The following is a 19914-nucleotide window of genomic DNA, read 5'->3' on the forward strand; positions in this document are numbered from 1 at the left end:
CTTTAAGTTTTTTTTACTTATAAAAAACTAAAAATGTTTTCAAAATATTCTGTCTAAACGGGACAGCTGCAAAATAATTTATTATGCTTAATTAATATGTAGGTATAAAAACATCGAACGATATATTTTGTGAAAAGAATATGCGTTACGTACGTCCCATCTTCCGCCTATTCTTTCTATACATTTGCTTTTCCTCGTGTGGTAATTTGGAATCATTTTATCCAAGTGGAACTACGGAAACTGATTTGCAAGAGAACTGGATTTGAGGCTATGTTTCTTTGAGATGTAAGCCGAGCTCCACCGAGAACGGGCTATAAAATTCGGGTCAAGATCTTCGGAAGTTTTTAATCATTTTGAATCTCGATAAAACGTCAATTTTAAAGCTCTGATGAACACAAACTTAACATACAATGTACATAACCATTAAAAAAAATCGTTTTTTAGTACATTATAAATAAATTGAAACAGTTTCTTGATTAATTCAAGCAAATCCAAAACAAAAAATAGGATATTGAATCATTGTCTCGTTAGATCTCATATAACCTTCTCAAGTTCTATCTGACATCAATTAGTATATTCCTAGTTGAATAATGTTTAGTGATTATATTTATTCACTTATAATATTTTAAGATTAAATATAAAATCATAAAAAATAATAATTTAATTTATAAAAAAAAAATCATTTGACATCAATCAGTACTCATCAAACATTTTTTCCTTCCGATAATAGGTCAAGTCATTTTCGACTACAACAGTGTGTTCTTTTAACTCTTCGGTAGCGTTTGATTTGCTTGATTAGGTGGATTTATTTTTTTTCAAACCCACCTAATCACTCGTTTGGTACGTTTTTTATTTAATCAAGTCAATCCCTCCTATGAATGATTAGGTTATATTAGGTAGGTTAAAATAATACATCCTCACCTCCTAGAATTATTTATCCCACTCTTAATCCATCATATTTTTCCAATTTTACCCTTCTCTTAAATTCAAGCTCACCACCACTTCCTTCCACCGACCGCCCGCCGACAACCTCCGTCGCCACCGCCGACAACCTCCGTCGCCACAGCCGGCCACCGCCACTGCTGCCGCCGACCACCGTCAGCCGCCGACCACCACCTACCACCACCGTCGTCGCCGACGACCGACGACCGACCACCGCTTCCGGCCGAGCACCGCCGCCGGAGTGGAAGAAAAAAAAAAGAGAAAAGGGCAATTTTATCCTTTCATCAAAAAATTCAAAATTATCCTACACTTAAAAATCTTACCAAACAAAATACTATTTTACACCATATATTACATTTCTACTACAATCATTTACTTTATCATTTACATACTAATCATTAGTTTATTTTATCCTTCAAACCAAACGCTGCCTTCTAGTTTTAGACTGGATGAGAAAAAAATAATAAACTCTCTTTTATTTTTTATAATTTTCTTCGAATTATAATTATAATATTTGTTCGTATGAAATTTTTTGTTTGGATGAATTAGTTAATATTAGTTTAAGGTCTCGTTATCTTTGAGCCAGCTATTTTAAATGTGTGAGTCAATTTCTGTATGGGCTTCGACCAAATAATATTCTATTTAAAATTATAATCTCAAACTCAAATGTGTTAATAATATTATAATATTTTTTAAAAAAAATTTATTAATATAATCGGAAATGTATTATATATCCGATCATTTTCCGTATCGGGACAGAAAATATCTCGAAAATTTGGGTCTGGATCGGGATTTTTGGATATTTGACCAGCCTTCAAATGTTCTATCCAGAATAGTCAAAATTGAAGACTGAGTTAGTTCCTTGTACGTGTTCTCTTCTCGTAACCACCACACGAGTCAAAACAACGTCTTTTTACAAATAGCTCTAAAAATAATTTCAATTTAAGATAATTTAAATTTTTTTTATTTTTTACTTATTAAAGAATTATGTTTATCGTTGAAAGGAAATTAGTCCACTGCTATTCTTCAGATTATTTTTTCTCCGAGTAAATATTCTTGATATTTATTTTTCTTTTTACTTGCAAACAAACGACACATAACACGTTCCCACGATGTAATTAATTTTTTAAATAATATTTGACATTAATTATTTTAGACAATGTATTGAACAATAGTCAATTTTCGATTATTCGTACCAACATTTTCTCAGGCGAGTCTGTCACACATGATTTGCGCAATTCAGTTTACTTGATTAATATGATTTGCAGACTATTGCGTTAGCCGAAAAATTTATCGCCCATCAAAGATAGATGTTGCGGGTTCTATCATCATTAAAAAAATATTATATATATAATATTTGTGACTATTGTATTTTTCGAGGATGTTAAGCGTATTTGTACAAAATATATTTATTTTTATTTTTTTGGGAAAAAACATAATAGGAGAAGATTTGGACAAGTAATAATAATATAATAATATCGTGTCAATGCATTTATTGGTTATCATGCTATATTTATTTTTTAAAATTAAAATACTATTTTAATAAAGTAGTTATTTAATAAGATTCTTACGGGCCCTTTTACTTTTAATAAAGTTGTTGGCTGGTTGGTTGATTGGTTAATTTAATAGATATTTGAATTATTTTCATTGACTTTGTAGTGAATATTTAATTTGCTTTATAGCTTCTAAAGTTTCAATTATTTATATATTAATGCTCATTTAATTGTTTGTCCATTAATTTTTCATCGAGCAGCTTTTCTTTGACATTATATATTCGTGCGATTAATTAATCATATAAAAAATAATGTATTTTATTGGTCAAATTGAAGATCTGTTCGATAAAATTAATGTGTGATATCGTATTATAAGTGTTTTTGTATTTATTATTTTTTAAATTTTAAATACACAAATGATTGAATAATAAATCTTAAAAATATTAATGATTGAATAATCGATTAAACAATTAGCTACCTGTGATAAAAAAATACAGTAAGGTAAATTTTATTTATTTATATATTAATTCCAAANTTCAATTCAATAAAAAATGGAGGCTTCAGAGTTGGAGAGAGATCAACCACTAACACCAGCTGGACGCCTCTTCCTCCAGCCGCTAATGGATCAAGTCATTAGCTGTGCCATCGCCGCCGTTGATCCATTGGATATCGAAGCCATTAAAAATGAGATACGAAACTCTGTCATGCTCAAACACCCACGATTCTGCAGCCTCATGGTGAGAGATTCCAGCGGTCGCGAGTACTGGCGGCGGACGGAGGTAGACATCGATCGCCACCTCATCATCCGTCACCAACCGCTAACCGATGTCCCCGAAAGTGATGCAGTCAACGATTACATGGCGGATCTCTCCTTTTCGTCGCCACTTTCCATGGATAAACCCCTGTGGGAACTCCACCTCCTCATGGCGCACAGGACCACGGTGTTTCGTGTGCACCACGCGCTCGGCGATGGGATTTCGCTCATGTCTATGTTGTTGTGTAGTTGTCGGCGTATCGACGATCCGGAGAAACTCCCGGCAATCGGCGGAGTCGGGGCTTCATCCTCGCCGAGAAGGCAGTGGGGGCTTCTGACTTTGCTTAAGGTAGTGTGGTATACTATTATATATGTCTTGGAGTTTAGCTTAAGGACGCTGTGGCTGAAGGACAAGAGAACAGTTTTGAGCGGCGGCGCCGGGGTAGAGCTATGGCCGCGGAAGTTGGCGACGGCGTCGTTTAGTCTGGAGGACATGAAGACAGTCAAACGAGCTGTTACTGACGCGGTAACTTATCATTGACCGTTAATTATTATTCCACAAAACCTCGCGGAGATAGTCTTTACTAGAGATATATTTTATTTTAGTCATTTATTAAAAAAAATATATTATTATTTATTTTAAAAATGAAAAAGTTTGATCATTTATAGACTGTTTCATAAGAAAACTTCTATGTTATTATTATTAATTTTTCGTTAATTACTCTAAATCTTATAATGATAAATTATAAAGTAATTTTCAATTTAATCACGTCTTTTTTATTCTCTATTATCTTCAAACGAAAAATATAAATATTAAATGAATTAGTAGGTCTATTGTGAGATTAATCGGTTCTGTCCATATTTACAATAACATAAAAAGTCCGATGAAACGATCTTATGGGTTAATTTTATAATACAGATATTAAAAATATTATTTTTATGAACAAGATTATATCATATGTTGATGAGTATTTTTTACAAGATTATATGTCGATGATGAGTTAGTTAGTAGCATAGATATAATTATCATTATTAACAAGTTTAGTAATGGGTCTGTCTGTCCATATATATATATATATATATATATATGTGTGTGTGTGTGTGTGTGTGTGTGTGTGTGTGTGGGTTTAGTAATTTATTAGTACTGAAAAAGTTGAGACAAGAAAAAGGTTGGGATTTTACCTTTTGTGTATCATTCAATTAAAGTGAGAACCGGAGATTTGCTGTCCTCACTGGTTCGTTTCCCCTCTGTGGTGGTTCGACACGTTACGTTTATTTCGGCGGTTAGTCAAAAAGTACTAAAACTAGATTCTTCTGCCCTCCAAAACAGAGACAAATTATCCCATGTATGTATTAAATTTTAGTATATGAAATACATGAATTAATTATAATCTAGCAATATCTATCTAATTTCGTTCTTCAGTTATCATTTTGTTGTGTTTTTTCCTATACAATCAGAGTATGTTTCTTGAATTTAACATGATGAAATCTACTTGTATATATGCAGACGATTAACGATGTTCTTTTCGGGATAATAACGTCTGGGTTTTCAAAATACTTGGACATCAGATCACCAGAAGGTATATATAGAGAGATTCACATTTCTTTTCTTTTTTTTTTTTTTTTTTTTTTTTTTTTTGGTTTCGTCCTTAACACGAATTCTTGGTTCCGGGTTAACTAGCTCTACGAGAGGGACTTCGAATCACAGGACTTGCCATGGTGAATTTAAGACCAAATTCAGGATTACAGGTGCTCTACATTACTTTTTTTTATTAACTCCCTCTCCGTCGAGCTTGCAAAATTAATATGAATTTTTCTTCAACTAGTTAACGTATTATTCATCAGGATTTGTCGAAATTGATGGAAGGTAACTCTAAGACTCGATGGGGTAACAAATTCGGGATGCTTCTGTTACCAGTTCACTATCATAGAGATTGTTCGGATCCGCTCCAGTTTGTGAAGAGAGCCAAAGCAATGATTGACAAGAAAAAGCTATCCCTCGAGGGCCCTTGCTCGTACAAAATCGGGGACATCATCATGTCTCTTTTCGGAGCAAAGGTTTAATTAAATATATGATATTTATTCTTGTCTACACCAAATCTAGTCTTGTTCCACTTTCATTAGTTTTTTTTGTTTCCCAACAGCTCTGGAACTAATTAAATGTATTTCTTGGTGGGTTTTAGCTGGCCAGTATCCTCAATTATCGAATCGTTTGTAACACAACATTTACGATGTCGAACTTAGTTGGGCCGAGTGAGAAGATTTCCATTGTCAGCAACCCTATAAAGTACATAAGGGTGACTTCAAGCAGCCTGTCTCATGTAAACTTTTTTCATTCCTGTATTGCTTTCGAAATCTATGACGCGAAAATGGTTTTTCAACTCGTTCGATCTTATCGCGTGTTTATGCAGGCCGTAACCATGCACATGATTAGTTACGCAGGCACGGCTGACATGCAAATCTTGGCGGCCAAAGATGTGATACCGGACCCTAAGGTTCTGGCCAAATGTTTGGAAGATGCCTTGGTGGAAATGAAAGCTGCTGCTGTCAAAACTTGAAGGGACTGTTTCGATATAGCAGAAATTTATTCGGAGCTTGAATATTCATCGTTTCGCTCTAACACGATGTACAACAATTCTCTTTTTCCCAAGAGGTGATATATGAAGGAAGCCACGACAATGAAATACCATGTGCCCATGGAATATCCCACTTAATCGCGTCAAAACGAACATCAACTAGAATTTTCGATCACAGGATGAGCAAGGGATAATTGTTTGCCTCGATATTATTTGCCATATATATTGATGTAATGACATATTTCAAATTGTTGGCCATCATATATATATATATATATATATATATATATATCATTTACATTGACAGAACAGGTAAGCAAATATCATGCATCATATATATAGATATAGGCTCGATGTTAAGCTGTACTTGAATTAATGAGTTTGATTTGAAAAAGAATTAGAGTTATGTATTACAAATGTCATCTATCTGGAGTGAATTTAAAATCCATTACAATTAGTCAGTTACGTCATATTGAAATGGCAAAACTTGATAGGAATTGATTTTCAAATCCACTTGAATTTTGTTAAATCAAAGAATTTGAAATTAAATTGAGTTTGGATTGAAGGATTTGAGTGGATTTGATTTGAATTAAATGTAACTCGAAATTTTCTATATTCGAAAATATATTTCAAATGTAACTCGAAATTTTCTATATTCGAAAATATATTAAATACGTAAATCACTTGTTTATTATGACCCAAATCAAACCACAAATTAAACTGCTAAATTATATATGTTCTTCTCCAATAATTAATTCCACCAACCTGCAATTGCCGCTTTTACTTTAAATTAATTTTGTTTTCTTTCCCCAAATTAACGAACAATTTAATTTTACAAATGCTCAAATTTGTTGTTTAATCAAGTCAGTTCTGATACTTTACTTTTCAAACATAAAAATGTATTTAATGAAATGAATATTAAATATCCTAATAAATCAGCCAAATCTCAACAGCTTATGTTTATTTTAGTACAACTATTTAATGTTTATATATATAAATCAGTTTTAAATTTATTGTAATAGAGGAGGATACGAATATTAGGCACGAGCCATAATTGGTAACGATAACGCTCCACTCAATCAAGAATTTAAATACCATGTTGAAAATGATTTGACTATGTTAAAATCACGTGTTCCATGCATCCGTAATATAGATTATGATCAGTTGAATATGAGCTATCTTGAAGACACATTGACATTTCATGCCCAAATATTTATGACAGCCCATGAGAATGTTTTGTCAGAATTTAGGGCTGGTATGAATCATTACAACCCATATGTTATATTCAGTTTTGAAACTTTAGAAACCTGAAAATGATTAAATTTCCGCAAACTAATGTTACATAATATCTTAATGGAAAAACAAATGCCAGTCTACCAAAAATATCATCTCACTCAAAATCAAAGTTCCTGACAGTCAATTGCTCTATCATTAAACTGATTGTCAATGATTTGTAATGAATGGTTTCCATTTAGCTTATTTTGCGTACCGGTAGAGCATCACCTGTTGATCAACAAGTCCCAATTTCTTTGCATATGAGGAGGCAAAGGAGCATCAATCTTAATACTGTCAACTCGTTCGGCATCAAAACCCGAGATCATGTTGCCATTTTCCAAAACCAGAGAGATATTGGGTAAAACCATCTCCTTGCAATGAAGATGAAGAGGCAGTGTTTTATTTGACAAGCTTCCTTTCTCCAATTTGAGGTTAAAAGGAACTTGTTTCTGCTCGGATATGTTTTCATCCCACTGGCAATCTGAAGTAGAAGCAAGAATGTGTTTCAATTTTTTATGAGCTTGCCATCCATACTTGTAATCTCCGACAATTGGTGTTCCCAATACTTCAGCACAGTGAACACGAAGCTGTTTACAGAAGAGCAAGTCACGTCAAACAGAACCACAAAAAAATTTTAGTCCTAAAAGAACCACCATTGTCCAGACCTGATGTTTTCTTCCAGTATGGGGGTACAACTCTAACCATGTGTAGCCTGTAAAGTTTGCAACTACATTCAGAACAGGTTATATAACACTCACTGAAGCAATCAAATGGTGATGACACACGTTGTGTCAAAAAAATTATGGATTCAATACCATGAATCTCCAGATTCAATCCTTATCTTCTCCCTTTATTTTATTTGGTGTGTCTTTTATTTTAGCTTGTAGCACGACAAATAGATGAGGATCTTTGCAAATAACTAAAGCATAGCAGTTCAGCATTCTAGACAATTGAATCAAAAAAAAAAAAAATTGGAGATTTTATGTATATCTAAGGCTGTCAGAAGTAAAACTAGTGCACATTTCAACACCCATCGAGTGAATAGAGAAGCAAAATCAAACAATCAATAGAAACTCACCTGAGGATGAAGATGTTACCACTTGATATTCTGTCACAGCATGCTGTGCTGACAAGGTATGGGTGTTGTCAATCACAGTAATTCTCTCAGATCTGCCATTGTCTACCACAACCTGAGTATCATGAGAAAACAAGAGACAACAAATCTGAACACCGTAATGGGACATAGAAAAAACTGAAACATAAAAAAGTACACACATCAATGAGCCTTGGAAACACCACAAATACACAATACTGTGGGCCAGCAGAATTCGTTCTTTTCTTATTCTTTTGTTTCTTGCGTTCATTTCAGGAGATGGGATTTGGGAGGTGAAATTGTACAGAGAAAATACACCTTCCCCAGAGGAGTTGAAATTAGTCCTTCTTGGCGTCGAGGAGATCCAATAACAAGAGCACAATACTTCTTCTGCAAGGTTCTTTCGCGGTTAACTACCTTAAATACACAGCATATTAGGTAAGGAGCTTAATCTCAACAAAAAGGCTGCAATTTGACAATCATGGAAAGAATTACGAAATTACATGTGTCATTTGATGCTCCAACAGTTTTCTCCCGGAAGATTGAATGCAGAACGCTAGCACTCAATTTCGTCCTTCCCATCACTAATATGCCACTGCAGTCTCTATCAAGTCTGTGCACCTAAAAGAACAAACTTATCCACAACAATATAAACAAAAACAAGCCGTTCATTGTAAGACTTTTAAGAACGATTGGAAAAAAGAGATAGAGAAGGGAAAAGATTAAAATTTCTTTTACTATCAAGAGGGAGATTGAGTCATTGGCTCACTAGTACTAATGAGACAATACAAATAAGTACACGCAATGCACATCAAAATGGAGTAGCTCCAAAATATCACCAAGACTCCGCCTACACATTAATATGTACAAAGTTGAGATCATTGCATCATCAGCAATGCTTCTTACCCACACCGATTATGCTAGAAAGAAAAAACAATAGTGTATGTTTAACATATAAGAGTTCATTGTGAAACAAATTTCACAGTTTATCGCCGAATGCATGGTGTGCAAAAGAAGCAAAGAACCATTTTTTTCCAATAGTCCCATTAAAAGCAGGCAAGAAGACTAACCCATACCAAAACAAAATATTAAATCTAACCAGGCGAGGAGACTCTTCATAGTCATATCTCAAGTACTTGGAAGCCAATACGTCTAAACTTCGGTTTATCCCAAGGCCACTCTGAATAGAGCGATATACATTGTCAACAAAGCCTCAATTAATGCAATCACAAACAATAGTAAACACCTAAAGTCTGCTACCTGCACGGGCATTCCTGGTGGTTTATTAATGATTATTATAGCACGATCCTGAAGAAAAAAGCAATGGAGTGAGGGAAGAAAGAAAGTAGCAACAGGAAGGGAAATATATAGAACCCAAGCTAAATAGTATATACACAGTAAGTACATTCCAATACATAAATTCATACCTTATACAACTCAAGGCCACGTACAAATTTCGAATCTTCCTCGTCATGAGAGCTCTGTTTTTCTTCTATCCTTGTAGGATATTTTCCATCAACAGATTTAGGAAGGAATATTCTATCACCAATTCCCATAAACTCTTTAGCTCCTATCTTTAGAAACCAGAAAATATTAACGATAATGAAACAGCGATTGATGATAATCCACACAAATTATTCAAATTCATTGTGAAATATATAATCATACAATATAAATTTGGTTCTAAGTTATATCATGTAATTGAAAACACAATTTCAAAACTTTGACAATAATATAAATGTGAATTCTGGAATTATCTGTAATTTGTCAGTGAAGCCTAGAAGTAATTAAAATTACCCTTTTTGGCCGGTTTGTTTCAATTTTATCATTAGAAGATTCTCTCCGGACCTGGGAATTAAGATATAAGAAAGAATGGATCATGAAATGGTTGTAAGATGAATAAGTATACAAAGACTGAAATAAGAACCTGTCTCAAGCGAAAGAGCTTCTGAACAAGAGACCTCGGGAGATGCGGGTAGCATATGAGGATCCATTTGAGTGCCGTCGTGGTGGGGGAGGCGTCAGACTCCTTTTTCTGGGAGATTAGTTTTCCGATTGCAGAACCATCGGCGAAGGGAGTGAACGGGGGTAGAATTAGCCATTTTCTATCACTCTCTTCTCTAGAATTTTCACCATGAGCAGCGACAGCAGTGTTACTGAAGTATTGATGCTGATAAATTACCGCTGCTAACGTTCCTCTCAAGCCAGCCGCGTCGGTGTTCGGCCTCAGGCGACGGAAGATTACGCTATGGATAACACGTACCGCCACCATTTAGGGTTCAAGAATTGGTTCTGAAGTAGTGAGATTTCTAGAGTTTGGCGCGTGAGTTCATTTTGTAAAAAAAAGTCAAATTTGAAAATTAAAAAATATAGAAATATGTTTTGTACAAAATGTTCATATAAATGTCTAATTTGAAAATATTGAAAGATATTTTGTACAAAATATTAATATAAACATCTAATTTGAAAATAAAATCATACTTCATGTCTAAAAATAAATCGAAAATAACACTTTCGGAGTTCCAGTACAACATAAAATGACACGATTTCTAGTTGGCTCGGAGGATAACCTGCCCTAAGCCTAACAAAATCAGCTATCTCTTCGATCAAGACTCCGGGCGTTTGCCCGTTCCCTTTCCATTGCCTAATGTGGTACAAAATCCCGGTGATCTCCCTTTTTCACGCTGCCTGAGTAGCCTTGGATGTACCTGTAAGTCAGCTCTACATTTTGTCATTTCATTTCAAACAATAGGCTAGTTTGTGTCAGAAATCTACTCTATCTTTCTATAAATAAAAATAGATACCTTGCGCTAACGTGAATTTCGTTATTGCAAGCGTACGCGACCCTGTCCATATCATCGATGAACAAAGCTCACTCGGGTCGCGTCTTTCTACTCTGATGAAATGTTCTCAAGATGAAATTTGTGACGTCGACCATAGTCTGCAGGCTGTATTCAGCACCGATTTTCGTGTTAAATCGAGCCCCAACAGGTGTGTTTCCGACGGTGTTAGATTTTTTTGGTTAAAAAATGGTGTCTCACTGTGTGTTGTGTGATATGATTGAGGACCATGTATTCTTTAGTAAATTTTAATTTATGTATATGTCGTTTTTCAATTGTAGAGAAATATGTAAAAAAAAAAAAATCGTGAGACTAATCGATCATGTTTTGAACTTAAAAGTTGTTTGTTCTGCGATACATTGAGATCATTAGTAGATGATACTTCCATTGAATGTCTCACAAAGATCATCTTGATGTCCAACAAAACCACTCGATGAGAGTTAATTTTCCTTCTATCCAACACTTTCTTGCACCATCATATCGTATTGTGATTTTCTAGTTTGATTTACTTAGATAACATGATTTGCATGATATTGAGTTAGTCAACAAGTTTACTCAGTGTCCATCAAAAGACATCGTTATAAAAAAATATATAAAAAAAATTGAACCCAATGCTTCGATATATATCATCAAAAAAGTATTTTTTTCTTGAAGGGATCATGGTCAAGAATTTTGTGTCTTGTTTGTTCCAATTTCGTGAGGAGAATATTTAAAGCACTATCATCACATTTGATAATGTCGTGAGTTTAACATTCTTTACACCGTCGAATACTAAGCGACTCCCATAAACATCACATTTATTTATAAAAATGCTTAATCTAACTCTTTAAAACTATAAAGTAAACATCATATTAAGGAATTTATAAAAATTTAATTAATAGCACAATATAAAAATAGTGGATAAAATGTTGTTTTATTTCATATCTCTAACGTGGCTGTCATTTTAATGCAACTTCTCGTGTTCTTAGTTACTCATATTTTTTTTCAAATTGGAGAGAAAATATCACAAATGGAATATTAAAAGTAATACAGAATAATTTATAAATTCACGAAGTTATATAATCCATTAGGTAAACTTTTTGGGATGTTTTTCTCTTGAAATTATAACCTAACATTAATGTTCTCGTTGAGAGTCGACGTAACATGAGAAATGACTTGGGAAAAAGTTATCATCGGATCAGTGTCGATAATTGTGTCAAAAAATTATATTATATGTCGAATTAAGGTGTATGATATATGTACTGAATACAAAAATATGTGTGAAAGCTGTCTTAGAGTATGTTGTCTTCTCACTATTTTTTTAAAGAGGTGCAAAAAATATGCGTGAGGGTAAAATACTAGGAAGTTAACATTCGAGAGGTTAATTTTTCTCTCTCACAGAAAAAAGACAAAAACTTGTGTGAGACGGTTTCACGAGTCATATTTTGTGAGACAGATCTCTGACTTGGGTCATCCATGAAAAAATATTATTTTTTTTTGCTAAAAATATTACTTTTGATTTATGATATATGTACTGAATACAAAAATATGTGTGAAAGCTGTATAGAGTATGTTGTCTTCTCACTATTTTTTTAAAGAGGTGCAAAAAATATGCATGAAGGTAAAATACCAGGAAGTTAACATTCGAGAGGTTAATTTTTCTCTCTCACATAATAAAGATAAAAAATTGTGTGAGACGATCTCACAGGTCGTATTTTGTGAGACAGATCTCTGACTTGGGTCATCCATGAAAAAAATATTACTTTTTTTACTAATAATATTACTTTTTATTGTGAATATCGGTAGGATTGACCCGTCTCACAGATAAAGATTCATGAGTAGACCTACTCCAAAAGAAAATGCCAAGTATCAAACTCTAGTGGTTAACATGAGAACTCGTGGCGGGCGTGTTTGCCACAAATTTATTTTAACACCAAGACACCCGACCCCATGCAGGACGCATTTGCAATTCTGTACACTACTTATCATGATACCCAAAGAAAACCGTGTTCCTACTTTTTACGAAAATTGTTATTAATTTGTTCATTTATATTAATATAAAAATAACATCGTCAAAATATAATTTATTAATGTAAATTTTGAAACGAAAATTAAAATTTATGAGATGATTACGTCCGAAGAAGCTACTCAAATTTTCAGTTTTAATTTCAAATTTTATTTAATTGAATTTATATATATATAATCGATTGGACATACACACAATCCATGCATAAAGACACTAGAATATGTAATTGCTAAGTCTCGACCCCGACCACTTTCCCCACATGTCTTTTATATGAATCCATAAACCAAATTTTACAAATACGCGATGATATATTTGTGCGACCACTCGGCCCGATAATTATGATCATCGCTTAAATTATAATATATATATACTCCACTTTTTTGAATTCTAGCATATAACATAAGACACATTATGTCAGATCTAAGTGATTCCATGTCGAATACGCATTACATTTAAATTATTCAATGATAATTAATGAACTGCAAAACATATATAGTCATCACATGTACCTGTACGAGTCACAGTTAGATTGTCGGTAACAGTATATCAATGAATATAATGTATGTATCTGTTTGAAATGGTATATTAATTTGCGTAGATCATATTCGTAAAACGAGTACGAATCAGAAGAGAATGAACTAAACACAACCCATGCTTACATTAAGATTGATTGATAAAATGAAATGGGAATCTTGGCACGATCATAATTCAGATGAGACGATAATAAAAGGTTAGCAAGTAGGAATAAATAATGGTAGGCATGCAATACAAACAAACTGGGAGGCATTGATATGACCACAAATGGAAATTGTCGTTAGATTGGCTACTTTTGATTGCTTTCTACTGCTCAAAATTTAGATGACACCCAATGGTGGGAGCTAAGATTCTTTTTCACATGTAAGTGGCAAAATTAGTTCTTTTTTTTTTGGGAAAAACTATTCCATGCCAGTCTTGGTTCCTACAATAAATTTTCTAACTAGTTAAAAGTTGAGATTCATTCAATAAATATGGAGGTGAGGGAAGAACAAGCCACAATAAAAGATGATGCGAAATTATTATCCCTTTGTCTATCAAAAATTTTTTTTATTAAAAAATATATATATTTCAATATCAAATATTATTAAATATTTTCAAGAACATGTTTTGTCCTCCCCATAACTTTTTTTAGATGTAGATCTATATTTTTATCTTGAGGGCCAATTGATCACGGGACATGCCACACAATATATTTCATCCCTCGAGTAAAAGAAGGGTTGAACTAATTAAGTCTCTTCGTCCATCGACTTGTGCTTAAAAGTCTTCCGAAGAGTTTCGATCGAAATTAGCTTCTAGGAAAAAAGAAGAAGAAGAAGAGATGCAGAGTGGAGAAAGTAGTGATCAAAGGACACAGCAACAAGATGAAGTGGAGTGGTTGAATTTGAGGTTGGGAAGGAATCCATCCCAAGAAGAACCGTCACAATCGAGGCCTAATACATCCGGGAAGTTCTACTCTTGCAACTTCTGTATACGTAAGTTCTACAGCTCACAGGCATTGGGGGGGCACCAGAATGCACACAAAAGGGAAAGAGGTGCAGTGAGGCTCCATAATTCCATAATCAGATCGCTGGGCGTGCGAGCTCACTCCCTCGTGCACAAACCAGGCAGAGATGGAACGGGAACCGGAACTGGAACTATAGCAAGATTCGAAGAGGGGGATCAGAGCCTTGGGACAGCATGGCAGATAAACCAAATGGAGGAAGCAGCAGATACGGTGTGGCCCGGAAGTTTCCGATTGGATTTGCAACAACTGCAACTGGAGGAACAGCCGTCGAGTCCAAAATCATTGGACCTGAATCTCAAACTCTAACCAGCTAGTTCATCTAGAGTCCTTTGTTGTATCATACTTCTTTTTGCTTTCGTAATCTACCAATCTGTTGAAAAATTCCAAGTCGGAGCACACGAGTACGTGACACAGTAAGTGACCTGAGAACTTTACTTTATCTGGTTGTAATCTCCAAGCACACGATTGAATTATACTGTTGCTATCGGCCAATAGAGCACCATTATAAATATATGACTTTAATTTGTAAGTTTAATTTTTTATTCTTTCATTTGTTTTGCTATCCTAAGATTTTTTAAGTCATTTTTTTATGTTAGTTTAATATAGTCATTAATAGTGTACTTAACTCAATCATATTATTTTGATTTTATTTTAAGTTTAATTTAATTTTTTAATTTTATATATTTCCGTCAAATTCATGAAAAATCCCTATCATAATGTTATACATTTTAAAAAATTGCTAATATTACTAACATATATTTTACTATTATAAATATATGATTTTTATTTGTAAACTTACTTTTTTACGATTTTGTTTGTTTTACAATTTGTCATGTTCATGAGATTCTTTAAGCTATTTTCTACGTTAGTTAAATATGATTATTGATAGAGTACTTAGCTCAATCATGCTATTTATTATTTTAATTTTACTTTTGAATTTTAAATTTAATTACTTTAATTTATACATTGACATCAAATTCATAGAAAATCACTATCACAATGTTATACATTAAAAAAATTGTTAATATTATGAACATTAAGGTAATAATGGGAAGCCGAATGGACATGAGTGTGATTGAATAAAATTAAATTATTAATAAATATCAAGGTAATATAAAACATCTTTTCCCATTTAGTATAGAGATATTTTTAGACTACTTATATATGAACATAGATATATGATTGAGAGAAAACGTTTGTATGTAAGTGATTTCAATGCAAACATTTAAGCTATTTAGTCAATTTTCGATATATGATTCTAAATAAATATTATTAAATAATATATTATCTATCAATCTATTAAATATATTACTTTCATTTGTGAGCTTACTATTTTACCATTTTTTTGTTTTAGAATTTGTCATGTTCATGATGTTATTTACGTTATTTTTTATGTTAGTTTAATAGGGTCATTAATAGTGTATTTAACTCAATCAAATTAATTATTATTTTAATTTACTTTTAAATTTAATTTAATTTATACATTGCCCTCAAATTCATGAAAAATCTTTACCATATTAATGATAGGTAATAATGGGAAGACGAAGAGAGATTAGTCGGACTAAATAAAAATAAATTATTAATGAATATTACAATCATATAAAACTTCTTTCTACCATTTAAAATAAAGATATTGTCATATCTTTATATGTCATTAGAGATATGTAATTGAAAGAAATGTTTGTATGTAAATAATTTCAAACACTGTTTTTAAACTATTTAGTCAATTTTTTATATATGCTACTAAATAAACATTACGAAATAATATGATCTATTTGATCATTTTGTGTTCTTGCAATGAGAGGAGTTCTTTACCATAGCGTTAACATGTTTAATTGTTATATGTCATTTGTATTGCTCCAAAGGTGAAATCGCTCACCTTAGGCGCCCCTCACCCCCGGCCCGACATGAATGTGAGAGAAGGTAAATCATGGTGACTCAGCCAACCAACATCAGCTAGACCTTATGCTACGCCGCACACAAGGAGCTCCCCCACATTGGAGGGAATTTAACTCCCACGTACACTGCCGCTTGCGAGACTCGATCCCTGGTTATTGCTCCAAGATTCACTGTTGCTGACCAACTGAGCTAAGTCCATGCGGGCTATATGTCATTTGTATTGATCATATTATGTTTGGATTGCTTATGTGATTTGTGATGACATTGAATTCAATATGGTAGTGCTATGTTTGAAAATTGAACATAATGCAAAAACTAATATATGAAATAGCAGAATCGCAATACCTTGTAGTCCATGTATTTTTTCCTCGATAACTGATGAGTTTCAAGATTCTGGCCGACCATGGCTTCTTCTTGGGCCACCCTGGTAAGAATTCTGCGCATAACAACACGTTAAGTTAGTGACTGAGGATTTGAAATTCTAAAATCATTGGGGGGAAAGATGCAATAATCGGACACTAACCTGAGAAACGTTTTAATCGTTGGATTACCCAACTCAAAATGTAGAAACTATAGAACATCTCTCTCCATACCCACTCTCTGTAAATAGCTTAAATTTAGATCCCTATAGTGCAACAGTTTTTACTCTAAACGAGGAATCGGAAACACACAACCAACGTCTTTTTTTGTGTATATGTTAATGTTATATAGCAAAAATCTTCATCATGTGGAGGCTGAATTCTTAAAACTTACTGCCATTTTCATGAACTGTTATAAAGAATTTGCAAGAAGCACTGCACAAAAAACATGAGTGAATTACGTGCTTACGCTGCAATAAACATGCAAGATACACCAAGAATTTGAAGTTTATTTCTGTTCATGTCAACGGAAAATCGATGTAGGCTACGGGGAGATAAAAGGGTGTCTGAAACAAATTTATATTCTTCCGCGACCTCCACCAACCAATCAATTAAAACTTCTCGCATAACTGACATAATATCCTTTTGACCTTTTCCATATAGTTCCACAAGGGCCTCTTGATCACTTTCACCTGATAAGTCATCAGGCAACAGCATTACATTTCAAGAACAAATAATTACTCATATGAAGAAGAAAAACACCTTGACATCGTATTTTTGTCTTCAATTTTATTATTAAAAAAGATGTTTCTTTCTAGATTTCAATGGTATTTCTCGGCGTAGGGAATATTTTTTTTGCGACAACCACGAATTCTGCTGGATTTCTCTCGCGGCCTCACCCCAATCATGATCATGGTAAAGTATTAAACAGACAAATTTTCCCAAAGATCGTAAATGTTGATATAAAAGTGAAGCATGGCCAATGAAAATTCCCTTTTTTTTTTTTTTTTTTTTTTTTTTTTTTTTTTTTTTTTNTTTTGATAATAATTAAAGTTTGTTTTTGAAAATATATCATTCTGTTGTATTTTCGTATACCTTTGAAACATATTTTTTTAAAAAAGTGAAATTTTGATTTGGTTTTGCTTTATGTGACACTACAAAAACACGTTCGTTTAACGACTATTTTTTAATTTGAATTTTTTCAACCACCGTGGTCAAATTACGATGGGTATTTTGACAATCGCTATTTCAAAACCATCGCTAAATTAAATTTACTTACGGTTTTCACAAAACTGTGGCGCTAAAAATAGCGACGTAATTATAAAGTTCGTCGCTGAATTAGCGACTATTTCGAAACTGTCGCCTTAAATAAATTAGCGAGGGTTTTTTTCCAAAAATTCCGTCACTAATTGCGTCAAAATTTTTGAATTTAATTTCGTTGCTAATTCATATCAGAGACGGTTTTTTCCAGTGATTTTCGCCTTTCTCTCTGGTAGGACCGATTTTTTGTATTTTTTTCTCAAATCTCTTGATTTCTAACTACTATAACATGTTTCTTTGTTTAATTTTACAGATCTGATCTTAGGATTGGGTTTTCGAAGTCACGCTTCAAACATGTTTTTATATATATATGTTCATTATTATATATATTCATATGTTTGAAAAATATACAGATCTTACATGTATTATATGTATTTGTATCTGTAGTATAATTTTTTATCATTTGTGTTAAATGTGTAGACGCGATATAAATATTTCATGTCATTTACATATTTTATTGTTAAGGTGCATGTGAAATTGTATAACTCTATGTTAGATTATCTCATCTATGTATTATTTACTTGTATGTTAGATGTTGTATATAGATAAATGAACTTCGTAAACTGGTTTTATCCCCTACTTCATGTATCAAGATAAATTACTAATCTTATGTGTATTATTATTAGTGATTTTTTTAAAAGGTAAATAATGTATGTTATAAATTTTATTTAAAATATTAACAATAAAATTTAGTTTCAAATCAACAATTCTATTATCAATTTATTGTAGGATAATTTTAACGACAGTTTTTTCGTTACACGTCAACGACGGTTGACTTAGTAACGGCGGTAAAAACCGTCCGTTGCAACTTTTTTTTTTTTTTTTTTTGTAGTGTGAAGATATTTTTAACTGATGGAATGACTATATGATACATAATTATAATTTTTTAGTTACAAAATTATAAATTTTTTGAAAACAATAAAAAAAATAAACTTTGAGTTACGAGAATGAAAAATATAAATTATATTATATAATATAGATAAATATAGAAGTGTAACTCATCGATCATCACCCTCACATAAATTACTATTACCGAAACATCTCACATATGCAAAAGCAAATTATATATATTTATGTTATAACTGTAAACTGTGAATCGGTCAAACTAACCTTTCATATATGTGTAATATATTATACATTACATTGATATTTTTGTAAATATATTTATGTATTATAGACATATATGGTAAAATATCATTGCCGCTTTAAATAGAATTATAGTTTTTTAATTGTTGACCATATCAAAGCGGTTAATACATAATGAACAATGATGATTAAAGAATTTAATAATTAATAACCATTTTTCCCGTTTTAGCCGCAAAAAAATAAGTTTGAATTTTACATATAATATAAACTTAAATAATAATAATTATTAAACGATATAAATGTATACAAACTATAAAGAAATAGAAGAGTTTGTGTAAAATATTAGACATTACTTTGATATTTTTGTAAATATATTTATATGCTAAGGAGATAGATGGTAAAACATCATTGCTCATTTAAATAAAATTATGGTTTTTCAATTATTGACTAAGTCAAACCAGCTGATACATAATGAGCAATGATGGTTAACGAATGAAAAATATCGTTATACTTAAGTAATTATATTTTATTCTAATTCAAATGTAATAATTTTTTAATGTCTAATATATATAGAATTCATCAGTAATATACATGATTTTACTTTTCAAATGATAATAAGAAAAATCTTAAAATANAGATGAATATATAATTGTTAGAAAAAAGTTAGGTATTTATAACATATATGCATAATTCAAGTCAATTAAGTTAAAATTTGTAACGTCTATCTATCAT

The 19914-nt window shown here is 32.3% G+C and overlaps 3 protein-coding genes across 3 annotated transcripts; 2 read left to right on the forward strand and 1 right to left on the reverse strand.

Annotated features, from left to right (window-relative positions):
• The first annotated feature begins 2974 nt into the window (after positions 1-2974).
• On the forward strand, positions 2975-6040 carry LOC140963133 (wax ester synthase/diacylglycerol acyltransferase 11-like). Its single transcript, XM_073422380.1, has 6 exons — positions 2975-3715; positions 4697-4769; positions 4871-4938; positions 5035-5247; positions 5373-5510; positions 5601-6040. The coding sequence occupies exons 1-6, from the start codon at positions 2987-2989 to the stop codon at positions 5745-5747; spliced, it is 1368 nt and encodes a 455-aa protein (XP_073278481.1). The 5' UTR covers positions 2975-2986; the 3' UTR covers positions 5748-6040.
• Positions 6041-7042: 1002 nt separating this feature from the next.
• Positions 7043-10472, reverse strand: LOC140963100 (RNA pseudouridine synthase 4, mitochondrial). The gene is made up of 10 exons (XM_073422332.1): positions 10061-10472; positions 9931-9981; positions 9561-9707; positions 9394-9441; positions 9233-9313; positions 8637-8754; positions 8452-8546; positions 8119-8230; positions 7706-7752; positions 7043-7627 (listed from the first exon to the last, which is right to left on the reverse strand). Exons 1-10 carry the CDS (start codon positions 10403-10405, stop codon positions 7265-7267), a joined length of 1407 nt encoding a protein of 468 aa, XP_073278433.1. The 5' UTR covers positions 10406-10472; the 3' UTR covers positions 7043-7264.
• A 3860-nt stretch (positions 10473-14332) lies between these two features.
• LOC140963270 (zinc finger protein 4-like) lies at positions 14333-14824 on the forward strand. Its single transcript, XM_073422556.1, has one exon. The coding sequence runs from the start codon at positions 14333-14335 to the stop codon at positions 14822-14824; it is 492 nt and encodes a 163-aa protein (XP_073278657.1).
• The last annotated feature ends 5090 nt before the right edge of the window (positions 14825-19914 follow it).

The sequence above is a fragment of the Primulina huaijiensis genome, chromosome 17 (genome assembly GCF_012295235.1).
Source record: "Primulina huaijiensis isolate GDHJ02 chromosome 17, ASM1229523v2, whole genome shotgun sequence".
Taxonomy (NCBI): domain Eukaryota; kingdom Viridiplantae; phylum Streptophyta; class Magnoliopsida; order Lamiales; family Gesneriaceae; genus Primulina; species Primulina huaijiensis.

Coding starts and splice junctions, on each gene's coding strand:
- LOC140963133 (XM_073422380.1), top strand. CDS start 2,987: ATGGAGGCTTCAGAGTTGGAGAGAGATCAACCACTAACACCAGCTGGA. Junction 3,716..4,696: donor AACGAGCTGTTACTGACGCG/GTAACTTATCAT, acceptor GTATATATGCAG/ACGATTAACGATGTTCTTTT. Junction 4,770..4,870: donor GGACATCAGATCACCAGAAG/GTATATATAGAG, acceptor CGGGTTAACTAG/CTCTACGAGAGGGACTTCGA.
- LOC140963270 (XM_073422556.1), top strand. CDS start 14,333: ATGCAGAGTGGAGAAAGTAGTGATCAAAGGACACAGCAACAAGATGAA.
- LOC140963100 (XM_073422332.1), bottom strand. CDS start 10,405: ATGGTGGCGGTACGTGTTATCCATAGCGTAATCTTCCGTCGCCTGAGG. Junction 9,982..10,060: donor AGCTCTTTCGCTTGAGACAG/GTTCTTATTTCA, acceptor CTTAATTCCCAG/GTCCGGAGAGAATCTTCTAA. Junction 8,231..8,451: donor TTTCAACTCCTCTGGGGAAG/GTGTATTTTCTC, acceptor CATGATACTCAG/GTTGTGGTAGACAATGGCAG.